This window comes from Emys orbicularis, chromosome 13 (assembly GCF_028017835.1).
Source record: "Emys orbicularis isolate rEmyOrb1 chromosome 13, rEmyOrb1.hap1, whole genome shotgun sequence".
NCBI lineage: Eukaryota > Metazoa > Chordata > Testudines > Emydidae > Emys > Emys orbicularis.
Genome location: NC_088695.1, coordinates 37,464,488 through 37,478,224, shown reverse-complemented (window position 1 = coordinate 37,478,224; position 13,737 = coordinate 37,464,488). Strand labels below are relative to the sequence as shown.

The following is a 13,737-nucleotide window of genomic DNA, read 5'->3' as shown; positions in this document are numbered from 1 at the left end:
GCACACTGTCTGGCTACTTGGCTGATGAGCATGAACAGAAGACCAAATACTCAATATTCTCAAAATGGTGGGTACAAAACCCCACCTCATGACAACAGCTCAAGAGCATGGCTGGAGGAAGTCTCCCCTTCTGAATATTTATTTGCAATTTATTGCATGAAACAGAGCTGCTGGTGTGGATTACTCCACCATCTACAAAGCAGGGAATGCTGCCAGAGCTACCAGGTCATGGCCAAAGCAAGTTACAACAGGAAGCTTGCTGCTCATTCCAAAGATATTTGTTTTCTGCCCAAGGCACCTAAACTGCCCAAAGAGGGCTACATTGGCAGCTTGCTAGAAACCCAAGGGCCCACCAATGAAGCAGATGGCATCGACCCTTCTTTATAATTTAGCGGTGCAACCGAGAGTGATTAAAGGTCCCAGCATGCACTACGTGCTTGTCAGACAGAAGGTTCCTCTCATCTGCACTGCTCAGCATGATAGACAGTTATTGTACAAGATTCTCCAGGCAAGTAAATTCATCTGGCTCAAGGGCCCATCCCTGTTTTGCTCATGGCACAGCCATCTGATCAGACAGGGCATCTGGATGTGGCGCAAACACCTGGAGGAAAAGAGCAGGCTGAGGCTTAGGCTCAATTTCCAGTGATGAGCACAGTGTGGTTGTGATCGACCTTATGTGACTGATCTGCTTGGTCAAGTGAAGCTGTCTTCAACTAAGAATGATGGGACAAATGTGGCCAGTATGCCTTCCAATAGGTACCGATGCTAATTTCTGCTCTGTTCAAAATTTCCTAAGGTAACAGCTGTAGTGCACCAGTTACAGCCCTTGAATGAAACTAGGAATGTCTTCAGGGGATTCATGCCTCTCAATGCCATCACTACCACACACTTGTATGTGCAAATTGAGGCCTTGCATCTCCCTACACCCAGAGCTTCCTCATGTCAAAGGCACAGAGCACTGCAAAACTATTTCTTTGTAGCCCAGGTTGAGGGAGAGTCCATGTTCCTGCTTCAAAAATGTCCAGTAACAAATCTTCAGCAACTAACCCAAATGGAAATTTCCTGGATTAGGCTAAAAAGGGAAAGGGAAGATTTATATTAGGGAAACAGAAGCAAGTCCCCCTATATTTACCTTAGAAACCTTGTACTGGCTCAGGCTAGAAAAGCTCAAGGCACCTGGGTTTATGTAGTGTTTGAAGGCCTTGGGTGACATGAGTTTGGGTGGCCTTATCTTAGGCCAGGTCTACACCCAGCCGCTAGTTCGGCGGCTGGGAATCGAAGTTCTGGGTTCGATTTATCGCGTCTGGTCTGGACGCGATAAATCGATCCCGGAAGCGCTCGCCGTCGACTGCGGTACTCCAGCTCGGCGAGAGGAGTACCGCGGAGTCGACGGGGAGCCTGCCTGCCGCGTGTGGACCGCGTCTGAACCGCGGTAAATTCGAACTAAGGTATGTCGACTTCAGCTACGTTATTCACGTAGCTGAAGTTGCGTACCTTAGTTCGAATTTGGGGGGTAGTGTAGACCAGGCCTTAGTCCCAGATATGCACTGTGGGTTGGGAAACCACTTCCTCTGACACTCTCTCCCTCAAAAAGAGTTGGGGCTGACAGACTCGGGTTTTTTACTCTTTCTAGCAAAGCACCCACCCTTTAATTCCGGCATACGTCACCCTCTACTGTCACCTTGGTTGTTCCCAGAACCACACAGAGCACATACTGAAGGACAAATTCAAGGATTGCTCTTATCAGCACTGATGGAAGCTTGCCAGCCCCGAGCGCATTCCTTACCACTTCACAGAGCAGCGCATAGGTAACTGGCCCCTTTGCCTAAAGCAAAGACCAAATGGCATCCAGCAGGCTTATAATGAGGGGAACGTGTCAGAGACTGTTAGCATGAGTCATTGCTTCTTAGGCTCAGTGAGACTGACTCAGGGAAGGCTTACGCATGTATTTCACCTGGGTGACAAACTCCTCCTCACTTCAGGAAGCAACAGTGGGGATTTATTCTAATCAGTGGAAGTGGGTGAAATTACTAGTTCAACCTGTTAGGCCACTAATTGACAATCAAGGTGTCAATGAGGAATAATTGGGCCCTTGCACCTCATCACCTCACTGCATTCCTTTCAGGTGTCTTATTTCCCCTTCCTTAGTGAGACTGTGCTAATGCTATGTGCTTCCACTGCATCTGTCAGTTGGGGATCTCAAAGCACTTTGGGTATTATCCCCATTGTACAGCTGGTAAAACTGAGGCACACCATGGTTAAGTGTCTTACTCAAGGTCAAGCAATGCATCAGTGACATCACCTGCAACAGAACCCAGCTCTCTTGGTTTCCAGTTTCCTTCTCTGTCAAGCAGATGACGCCGCCTCCCATAACAACAACTGTAATGATCTGAAACATGTTTGACTGATTGTGAATTATATTAAAAGACTTTAAAAATAATGTGCCCTCATGTCAACTTCTTCTTCTTCTGTGCCATCTCCATTACTGGAGGTTTGCAACAATGGTAGTCCGTTCTGTATGGTCCTCTTCTAACCTCTTTGTGGATGAGCAGTCCTTTTAATCCACCCAGGATATCATCTCACCACCCAAAATCTTCTTTTTCTGCCTCATGTTCTGCCATCAGCTTTCCCTTCCAGTGCCCATAAACATGCACTGCCACTTGAACCTCTTAAAATATGCTCTGCAAATCAAATCTTCCTTTTAATAAGATCTCTAACTAGCGTTTGTGGAGTTCCAGTCATCTCCAATACTTTTTCATTGGTTACAGTCTATCTGTGATAGTTTCAGAATTCCATAACCATAATGTGAAGGATTGTAGTTTCTTTATTATCAACTGTTTGAATGTCCATATTTCACAGCTGTAATTTAACATAGACCAAATGTAAGTTTTTAAGAGCTGGAATTTAGTCTTCATATTTATGTCCCTTCTCATCAGATGTTTATTCTTCCGCAGTGTCTGCTCTCACTTACTGTGGTGTAAATCAGGAATAACTCCAAATCAATGGTATATACTGGGATGAGTGAGAACAGCATCACTCAATGCATGCTTTTGTTTCTCATCTGCCAACAAAGGGCTCTCTTGCCCTTTTCAATCCTGATCTACAACCCACTGACATCGATGAGTCTTTCTATTGTCTTCTTCGGGCTTTGGATCAGGCCCTGAATGTGGATGTAGAATAGTTATTGGTAACAGGAATTTTCTGTGCCCATAGTATAGTAGATCTGAATGTGAATATATTGAAATTGGCTATGATGGATTTCACAAAAACAATAATAGCAATCCATACAGTGTGCTTTCCTCAAAGGGACACGGTTCAAATATTGGTGTACTGATTTTAGTACTCCTTTGCATATACACCTCTACCCCGATATAACGCGACCCGATATAACACAAATTCGGATATAACGCAGTAAAGCAGTGCTCCGGGGGGGCGGGGCTGCACACTCCGGTGGATCAAAGCAAGTTTGATATAACGCGGTTTCACCTATAACGCGGTAAATTTTTTGGCTCCCGAGGACAGCGTTATATCGGGGTAGAGGTGTAGTTTCTTCTCAAAGGCTCAACATTTCTTTCCCTACCAATTTTGGACGCATCTGGATTCATTTACGCCCATTAAAGTCAAGAGGATGGTGGAGGTGTAACTTAATGCACAATATTTGTCCAGTTGCATCTGGCAAACTTTGTTCCCATTTCTCCCACCCATACTCCTAATGGAGGGGAGGGGAGCTTGCCTGATTTTGGTAATGTCCTTATTTGTTCATTAGCATAATCAATTACATCAACAGCCTTGGAAATCACCAGGAAGAACACTATTTTCTCTGGATCCCACTGCCATCGTAGGGCTAAATGTTAACTAATGTTAACTAAATGTTAACTAGCCAACTGATTGTTCTTTAAAAAAACCTTTTTGCCTCCTACAGAATCCATTCAGAGGTGCCATACACCAGCTGATCAGCAAATGTGAAAAATGGCATTGGTTTTCCAAATCAGTCAAAGCGAGGCCATCTGACAAGACCAATAGGCCATGCAGATTTCTTATGGGGGAGAGAGTTTAATTTTGCCTAACTCACATGTGCAGGAGACTCCTCAGCAAAAGCCACAGATGGCAGCAAGTGGAATTTCCTATTAATTACACCGGACCCTCACTAGAATGCGGGATTTGGGATCCATTCATGGTACCACGTTAACGCGGGGACCCCGTTAAAATGAATTGCAATTAAAGTAATTAAATTTGGGATCCATGGCCGCGACCGCGTTATATGCGAATTCACGCTATACAGACGCGTGTTCTAGCGAGGGTCCGGTGTATTTCACTTCCTATCTTCCACCCTTTATAAGTTCTTTGAGGCAGGGTCCATTTCTTACTCTGTGTCTAGACAGCATCTAACATAATGGGGCTCAGATGCCAGACATGCCTCTAAGCACTTGTGTAATAAAAACAAATAAATAATAAATTCCTTATTTCTGCAGTATCACTCAGAATTTTACTTTCTAGGCTATGTCTACACGACGCACCTTTTAGCAACACAGCTGTGCTGCTACAGCCGTGCCGCTAAAAGGCGCGCAGTGTAGCTGCTGTTTGTCGGCGGGAGAGAGCTCTCCCGCCAACAAAAAACTTCCACCCCCCAATGAGCGGCCGTGGCTTTGTCGGCAGCGAGCAATCCTGCCGACAAAGCGCTGTTCAAACCGGCGCGTTTCGTCGGTAAAACTTTTGATGTTTGGCCAAAAGTTTTACCGACGAAAGTCCAGTGTAGCCAAAGCCTTAGTCACTCTGAGCTAAGAATAGCAGTGGAAGATGGGAAAAGGCAAAACAAAAACATCTGAAACATAGACCTAGAATTTGCAATGCAAAATAATTACAGCTGTTCTGGCACATGGCTTACTCATAATCCCTGACACAGGACAGGCCCTCAGCTTGTATGGATGCAGAGAGATTTTCCCCAATGATTATAACAACGAAGGAGTCAGGCAAACTCTGGACTTAAATTTCTTTAGTATCTTTAATAACACCTATAAAAAATCTAAATTCAGTTCATGCAGCCACATATCTAGGGCAGAGCCCCAGGATTCAATCTGATTTTGGAATCGCTGAATACACAACATAAACTTTTGTTGACACTGTAGCATTCTTGTCTTTGGGCCAGAAGGTCATTCAAAATGTTCTACAGCCACACAAGGACTTCTCCTTCCAAAGGCTGACTATAGCCCTACACTGCAGAATGAAAGGGGCGGTAAATTCAAGCTGTATAAGCTTTCTATTAGAAGTTAAAACTACGATCCCTTCTACCCATCTCTGGTGGCACTGAACAATCACATTTAACCTGAGCCTCTCAGCTTTCACATCCTCTCCATCGAAAGCAGGTTCTATGATCCAGGACTATGTACGAGCTATTGCTCATTGCAGAACGGCTGGTGCTTTTGCCCCCAGAGTTGCTGCCCAGCCAGTATGGCATTGATTCCATTATAAAGCACTCAGAGAACCCTTGTTTGGTCTTGATTCTTGTCTGCAAGGTAATCTGCTTTTCTGCTGACCTCTTCATCTTCCAGGAGTTCATGACAAATTGCAAATAAAATCAAGTTAATATTTTAAAATGATTATTCTCTGTTTGAACAACTGCCGCCATGTTTTGAAAACTGTCTGAGTAATCTATCACGGGATCCAAATATTGATCTTACAGCTAAACGGCAATTACCAGACTAAGTCAGAGCCAAACTATTGCAGGCTGGTTTATTAAAAACAAAACTTCTTACTCACAAATGCAGCAATCACAACACCCGATTAGATCAGCAAGCGTGCCCGAGCTCTTCACTCTGCATTCGACAGAGACCAGAGGAACGTCCAATAGCTGCACAGCTCTCCACCAAAGCTAGGCGTAATATAATGGGCCTGAATCTGATCCAAGATATGTGGCACTCACCTCTGTGTCTCCTCCGCACGGGGAATGCAAGGATCACAATGAAGCATAAGTTTCTGTGCAGTAATATCTGCATTTGTTTTGATTTAAAAGGGAAGTGATGTCTGGGCTGGACACTGTCCTGCAGCCTGGACTATAGAGCACTGGACTAGGACTCGGCAGACTCAGGTTCTACTCCTGGCTCTGCCACTGACCTGCTGTGTGACCTCTGTTTCCCCTCCCACTTTTTGTCTGTCTGGTCTGATTAGACTGTAAGCTCTTCAGGGCAGGCACTGTCTCTTATTATGTGTATGTACAGCACCTGGCACAATGGGGCCTTGATCCTGATGGGGGCCTTTAGGTGCTACTGTCATATGAATTGCCGTCTAAAGACAAGTCTCTAAACCTTCGTTCCATTCAGCAGTGAGGCCAAGGGGTGAAAGGGCCACTGAAGACAAACTCTCCTCTTAGCACGAAGTCAGGGCTATGGCGTGTTAGCGGGATGGGGTAGGAGAGCCTTGGCCTGCCAGTGCCTATGCTGTAACTGTCAGTGGGCAAAAAGCACTTCATTCCCCAGCGCTGTCACGGCAGCACTGAATTCCCTCCAGAAGTAAATTGATACCCCAGGCGCTAATGCACCTGGTAGAAAATGGAGCTCAATAATGTATTATTCTTGGCTGCATAATCTGCACCTTCCCAGCTCTCTGGCATTGCGGGATGTGTATCTCTGTGATACCCCCTCTGCTTGTGGCTCCGGTATCCAGGACAGTAAGGGAAAGACGGAGTTAGACTTGGGGTGCCCTGCTTCTGTACTGAGTGGCGGCTGCTGAGACCAGCAAGCTACTCTACAGAGTCCAAGGGAAAGGCAAAGAGAATAACCAACAGCCTTTGCAAGGTAGCCCTTAGCTCACCTGTCCATCTTACTAAAGAGCTACAGAGCTAGGCCAGGGGGACAGGGAGCAAGGCGCACCCACATGCTTTATTAGTGGGCATGAGACGGAGGGATTCCGAAAACTCGGCCAGAATGAGAGGTAGCTCTAGCCGGTCCTGGTCGCCCGCGCTGACTGTGGGGAGTTCAGTCCAGCGCCTCGGGCAGGAAATGATCTGCTCGCCCTTCCACGGGGTTTGACATTGCAGTATTTTTGCTTCACTCATCTCCATCTGCTGCACGGAGATAGTATCGCATGCTGACTGCAGAGAAGAGACTGACTTTCCTCACTGAAGTAGTTTAAGTCACTGAATCCCACACTATTATGTATCTTTCCAGTCAATCTAAAACTAAAATGCTTTTACCCTATTTTCTGCAGCAGCCACTGAGCAAATATTGTGCACATAAAAAAAAAGACCAGCTTCCTCTCTGCTATAAGCAGATGCAAATTCCACCAATTTACTCCAAGCCTGGATCCGGCCCTCGTCCTGGATTTTGTAAACTGAGAGCTCCAAACTGATTCCAGCCAAGAGCCAAGTTGTTCCTTTGGACACTTAGGATCGGCCTCCCCTGCTGAAATGCTTTCCAGATTGGATGCAAGATCTGTTCGTCTTTGGGTCTGCCCTGTCCATCCAGGACTGCTGGAGTTTGCTGGGAAAGGCTGCTGCTTCCTGGTTGACAGCTGTCTAGCTTCAGGTCCCATGGGCTGTTCTGTCTGCCCAGGACTGCTGGAGCTGGTTGAGAAGGGTCAGCAGGAGAGAGTCCAGCACCGCCAAACCTTTCCAAGAGCACCTGAGCCCCCTGGAAAAAAAGCAGGACATGGATCACCTCGCCCATCAGAGAACAGGGCCCTTCCCACAGCCACAGTCCGTCCCTTACCTATTGTCCAAAAGCAGCAAGCCCTGATCCTCCAACTCTTTCACTTTCTCTGAACTTCCAAACATGTCCCACAGGCTCAGGCTGGTTGCAAACTGCTGCCAGTGCTGGTAGGGAAGCGAGGGAGAGACTCATTGTAAATACTGACTTGACAGAGTTTATTGGGGCTTTGATCTTTTATTTTGTGGGTTAGTTTCACCTGCCTAATAACAAATTCCACACAAAGCTCTAGAGGGAAGGGTGTGAGCCTCTCGGAGAGGACTAGCGTTTCTCAGGGCTGCCTGCCTTTCTGCTCCTGCAAAAATGGCTCTCACATGGCTTTGCACCCTTAATTTAGATGGTTCAATCCCTGACTGTGCCTGATGCTGCAGTGATGGGGGCCGTGTGAAAGCAACAGCAGCCCCTTTAAATCTCTGGCTGTGGCATGCAGTCCAAGGAGCCGTTCGCATGGCCCAGTGGGTAATACACCTGCCTCTACCGGACCAGGGCTGACTGGTCAGTAGAAACTGAACTCCTCTCTCACCCCTCAAAGTCAGGGCTAAAGGGTGGGAGAACCTGTCTGCCAAGTCCCAGGCACGGGGACTCAGGCTCCTAGCCCGGGCTGATGCTGCACTCCCTGGTGGTAGGGATGCACTATTGAATGCACTGCCCTTTTGGGAGGGATGTTAAACAGAGATACCGTCTGTCTGTCTTTGCTGGGAGTTCAAGAGCTCAGGATATTTCATGACAAAGACTAGAGAAAGGGAAAACTCATGAGTCCTGGCCAATGAACAGTTTCTACCATCCAACCGTGCGAGAGCAGCTGCTAAACACACGACGGTTCACGATCACTGCACTGTCAGCATCTATTATTGTAAACTGCATTTCCAGTTGACCCTCAGACTTACGAACCCCTCCGGAATGGAGGTTGTTCATAGCTCGGAAATGTTCATAACTGAACAAAATGTTCTGGTTGTTCTTTCAAAAGTTTACAACTGAACATTGACTTAATACAGCTTTGACACTTTACTATCCAGAAGAAAAATGCTGCTTTCCCTTATTTTGTTAGTAGTTTATGTTTAACCACAGTGCTGTACTGTTTTTTGTCTCTGCTGCTGCCTGGTTGCATACTTCCGGTTCCAAATGTGGTGTGTGGTTGACCGGTCAGTTCGTAACTCTGGTGTTCGTAACTCTGAGGTTCTACTGGACTTTGTATACTGGGCCCAGCAGTGTGTGATCCAAGCATGAGATTGCAATATCAAAGGTGCCACATACAATCAAATCCTGTCCTACTGCATGTGACTGGGACCGAGACCTGTATCCTGACTGTAAAGGTTTGTGGAATTACTGAATTCACCATTTGGACTTGATGACCTTGGGCCAAACTTTCAAAGGCATTTAGGCACTTCGTGGGATTTTCAAAAGCTACCAGGTGCATAACTCCCTTTGATTTCAAATGCCTATCTGCATCTGTAGGCACCTAAATACCTTTAAACATCTGCCCCTTGGGGCCTTCAGCCAAGAGCAGCAGTACTGGGCCAGGGGGGTGACACCTTGGCAATTCAGACTAAAAGATTCCCTGGGAGAGTTCCAGAGCTGCTCAGAATCCCAACAGAGAACAGACAACTCCTTGCTGAGCCAGTCCACACACAGCACTTGACCAGAGCTCTCCTTGGAAATGGTTCCTCTTGGCGGCCCTGTCCGCTGCCAGCTGCGAACGCCATGCTCTGAGAGTTCAACCCCCCCCAGGGCAGGCTGCTACAACCGAGAGCCAGCTCTCACCTGGTGTGTGATTCCGATGTCCGTGCGGAGCCCGAGGACCAACACCTCCTCCAACCTACAACACAAAGAGCGATGCTGGAGGGCTGCGGGGTCTCTATGGGGCTCCAGAAGGCATCCTGCATCTGGGGCTGAAGGTGCAAGGAAGGCAAAGGGGAGCACCTGAGTGCAGGTGGGAAACGGCTGTCCACATTGTTCTCCTTCAAGGGCCTGAGACTGCAGCTCTGCTGGCAAAGCTCCCACCATCTTTCATACTTTAGCCAGCAGGAGAACGGCAGGATCGGGCTCCCGCTCGGTTAGAATCATAGAGTTTAAGGCCAGAAGGGAGCACCAGATCATCTAGCCTGACCTCCTGCATGTCACAGGCCACCACCAGCACCCAGCAGCCGCACACTAAACCCAACAACCAAAACTAGCCCAAAGTCTCACAGTCCACAGGAGACCCAATATGTGCCACAGGCAGAGAACGGGCAGGACCGAGGTGCATCAATGCTCGAGGCCCCGCAAAGGCAGGGAAGTGATGGTGAGATATACCCAGACAGTCCCGGCAAGTGACCCGCACCCAGGTTATTGTATCTCAGTAGCTTGCAGGAAAGGCCACATGCACCAAGATGCTGAGGAGGAGGCGTCAGACACCACCTGGGGTGAGCTGACTGTTGGCCCTGCCCCAATACTCACACCTCCAGCTGGCTCAGCACAGTCCGCTTCCGGGTCCCGTGTCCGCAGGCCAGCACCTCCTTCATCCAGCTGTCCGGCTCCAGGGTCTGTATCCTGGCTTCCCGAAGGCTCTCGCCATGTGCTCGCGGCACAAACCTCCCATGAGCTCCTAGGATAAAGACAGGCATTTCTGCAGCATCCCTTCCCCGCTGGAGTTCATCAGCCCCAGAGCAGCACTGCCCCTTGGGTTAGAGCCATGCGGTGCTGGGGGGTGTAAGGTGGTGCCTGCAAGGGTCAGTCATCACCCAGGGCCCTGCAACAGAACCCTGGGAGGATGAGCTTCCTCACAGCAGCTCCTTGTAGAGGTCAACTGGACCCCAGTAGAGAGGCTGCTTTGTAGCCCTGTACACAGCCCCATCTGGTGAGATCCCGTGTGCCTCTCACTCTCCCAGGGAACTCACCTGGCCCGATCCCTATGTACTGGCTGCCTTGCCAATAGGACAGGTTGTGGGTACTGAGCGCCCCCTGCAGGAGAAAACGACACACAGTAAGCCAGGAAAAGGAATCAAATCTCTTTGGACCCATTCCTACAAGATGCTCAAGGCTTCCGGCAAGGTGACTCTCTATTGGACTCAACGGGACTCGCAGGTGCTCAGCACCTAGCAGGATCAGGCCCATCATGTGAGGTTCTGGGTTTATCTTCCTCACAGCGTGCAGAGTAAGCAGGACTTCCTCTTTCAGTGCTTGGCTTCCCATCTCTCTCCTGGGCTGAGAAGACAGTCCAGTTTCCTTGCCCACCCCGGCTCCCTGCTGAGAGGGAATCTCAGCACACATTGCTAGCAGAGGGCATGCTCAGCACTCGTCCCCACTCCCGACATCCAGAGAGAGTTCCCCCGGGCCCGCGTCTGCTCCCCCACATCTCACCCCGGCACATGTCCCCTGCTTGGGGAGCTCAGATCCTCTCACCAGTTGAATTCTGAATTATTTGGGTTTATTCTCCCCCCCTTAGATCCGGGACACACCGCAAAAGGGACAGGCCGAGGGGAGGGACTCACATTCCTGGCAAAATTGGAGACCTCGTACTGCCGGAATCCCACGTCCCGCAGCATCTCCCGGGCAGATTCATACATCTCCGCCACCACCTCCTGCTTGGGCACGGGCAGAGAGCCCCGTTGGACCTGCTTGAAGAGGGAGGTGCCCCTCTCCAGCGTCAGCTGGTACAGAGACACATGGTCATCACACAGCTGAAGCAGCTCTTCTAACCCCCTGGCCCACGAGGAAACACTCTGGCCGGGGAGGCCAAAGATGAGGTCAACGGACGTGCGGCCGGGAAACAGCTTCTTTGCCTCTTCCAAGGTCCCCAGAGCCTCATCAGCTGTGTGGTTCCTCCCAAGGAGCCTCAGCTCCGCATTGTCCAGGGACTGCAAAGAACAAGATTGACCGGCGGTGAGGTGCTTTAGGCTGCCTGGTATAGAGAGGATTGGGGGTGGGAGCACAGGGAGGCCCCAGAGAGGGATGAGAAGGGCACGTGAGGAGACAGCGAGAGGGAGAAAGAGGGTTAAGGAGGGAGTGAGATAGAGCAGGAGCCTGTGGGAGAAGATAGAGAGTGTCCCTGAGAGAGGAGCATGGGGGGCAGGAGGGGAAACGTGCCTGAGGGATAAGGAGGGCAAATCTCCTGCTCTCTCACCTGGATGCCGATGGAGAGGCGATTGACGCCCGACGCCTGGAATCCCGCCAGCCGCGAGGCACCTGCCGAGGTGGGATTGGCTTCCAGAGTGACCTCAGCGTCTGCTGCCAAGTGGGCGCAGCGGGAGACGGTCTCCAGGACAGTAGCGATGGTGAACGGGCTGGCCAGGCTCGGGGTGCCCCCGCCGAAGAACACCGAGCTGATCCTGCTGAGCAGAGGGGAGACAGGCCCAGAGTCTCACAGGGTGAATGGGCTGCTGGGCAGGCGACCTCCAGACTCACTGCAGTGGAGGAATCCTCCTCTCACGCCCCAGGGGACATCTGCTTTCAGGCAGGACGTCCCCACCCTCGTACCTCAATGGACCCCTAGTGCAATGCCCCAGCTTCAGCTCCTGCCACAGCAGGAAAGGGGAACAGTGTCAAGAAGCCACGCCCAGCCCCCAGCAGCTCCGCGTCGGGTTCAAAGCAAGAGGCCAGCGCAGCCTTTGTGGAATATAGCAGGGCAGATTTCACCACCTTTTCACATGCCTTTCCCTGGTTGCTGTTAGGGTTCTGGTGTAAAGCCACAAGGAACCACACTACCTCCCCTTCCCGCAACCGTCACTCTCCCCTTTCTTGCCGCAGGACCCACCTCTGGACCTGGCTGAGGCGGATCAGGGTCTGGGCTTCCCGAGTGAGACAGCTCCTCATGGACTCCTCGTCTAGGCCCCGGGGGATGTACTTGTTGAAGTTGCAGTAGCTGCAGCGTTTCTGGCAGTACGGCCACTAAGAGACACGGGGAGCAGGATTCATAGACTCTAAGGCCAGAAGGGACCACTGTGATCATCTAGTCCAGTGGTCCCCAACGCGGTGCCCGCGGGCGCCATGGTGCCCGCCAGGGCATTTATGTGCGCCCGCCTACTGACAAGGGAGCGCTTCTGCCGGACAACCCGCCGCGGAGGAGCGCAGCCGCCGGACAACCAGCCACCAAAATGCCGCTGAGAAGCAGCGGCATTTCGGCGGCGACGCTTCTCAATGACGCCGCTTCTCGGCGGCATTTCGGCAGCTGGTCATCCGGCGCCCGCCACGCTCTTCTGGGAACATGAATATGCTATTGCAACAGAAAGACTGGGGACCACTGATCTAGTCTGATCTCCTGCATGACACTGGTCACTCACAAGGCTCCTTGAATTCATTCATTCAGAGGGGCTATCCCTCGCCCCTGCCCTGTGCCTCAGCTCCCGTCCACACACATCCCGCCACGCACATGGTGGCAGGAGCCCCCCCCCCGGCCCTACGGGGCACCAGCCAGGGGCGCACACACGGGCACACGCTGCACGGGCGTGCACACGGCATGGCATGCACCCGAGCGAGCGCACACGTGTGCCAGGGGCACAGGCACGCGCACTCACACGGGATAGGGCGCGCACGTGTCCCGCCCCCCACGGGCTCGGGCATCCCCGGCCCGCACTCACGTGCACGTAGAGGGCCGCCTGGACCGGCTCCGTGCGGGGCGGCTGCTGCGCCCGATGCTTCCAGTTCCGCGCCGCTCGGACGCAGCGCAGGGCCGCGGCCAGCCGGGCCCGAGGGCGCAGCCAGCCCGGCGCCGCCATGAGCCGCCCCGCCCGTCAGAGGGAGGGACCGGCCGGCTCCGCGGCTGCCCCCAAGCGGGTGTAGCCGGGCGGGAACCCCCCAGTACCGTGATCAGGCCGCACAACCCGAACCAGTCCCCCCTTGTCCCCCCTGCTCCTATCTTCCCGTTCCCCACTCTGTTCCTACCAACCCATCCCCATCTCAGCCCTAACCAGCCCCCCGTCCCCCTGTTCCTATCACCGCTCCCCCACCAGTCCCCCCTGGTCCCCCTGTTACTATCCCACAGCTCCCCCGCCAGTCCCCCCTGTTCCTACCCCACAGCTCCCCCACCAGCCCCATCTTCGTCCCCCTCCAACCCGAACCA

General features: G+C 51.3%; 1 protein-coding gene across 1 annotated transcript; it reads right to left on the bottom strand.

Annotated features, from left to right (window-relative positions):
• Window positions 1-7,516: 7,516 nt before the first annotated feature.
• Window positions 7,517-13,393, bottom strand: RSAD1 (radical S-adenosyl methionine domain containing 1). The gene is made up of 9 exons (XM_065416121.1): window positions 13,256-13,393; window positions 12,433-12,566; window positions 11,803-12,007; window positions 11,171-11,536; window positions 10,577-10,640; window positions 10,137-10,284; window positions 9,462-9,516; window positions 7,704-7,807; window positions 7,517-7,625 (listed from the first exon to the last, which is right to left on the bottom strand). The coding sequence occupies exons 1-9, from the start codon at window positions 13,391-13,393 to the stop codon at window positions 7,517-7,519; spliced, it is 1,323 nt and encodes a 440-aa protein (XP_065272193.1).
• Window positions 13,394-13,737: the final 344 nt, after the last annotated feature.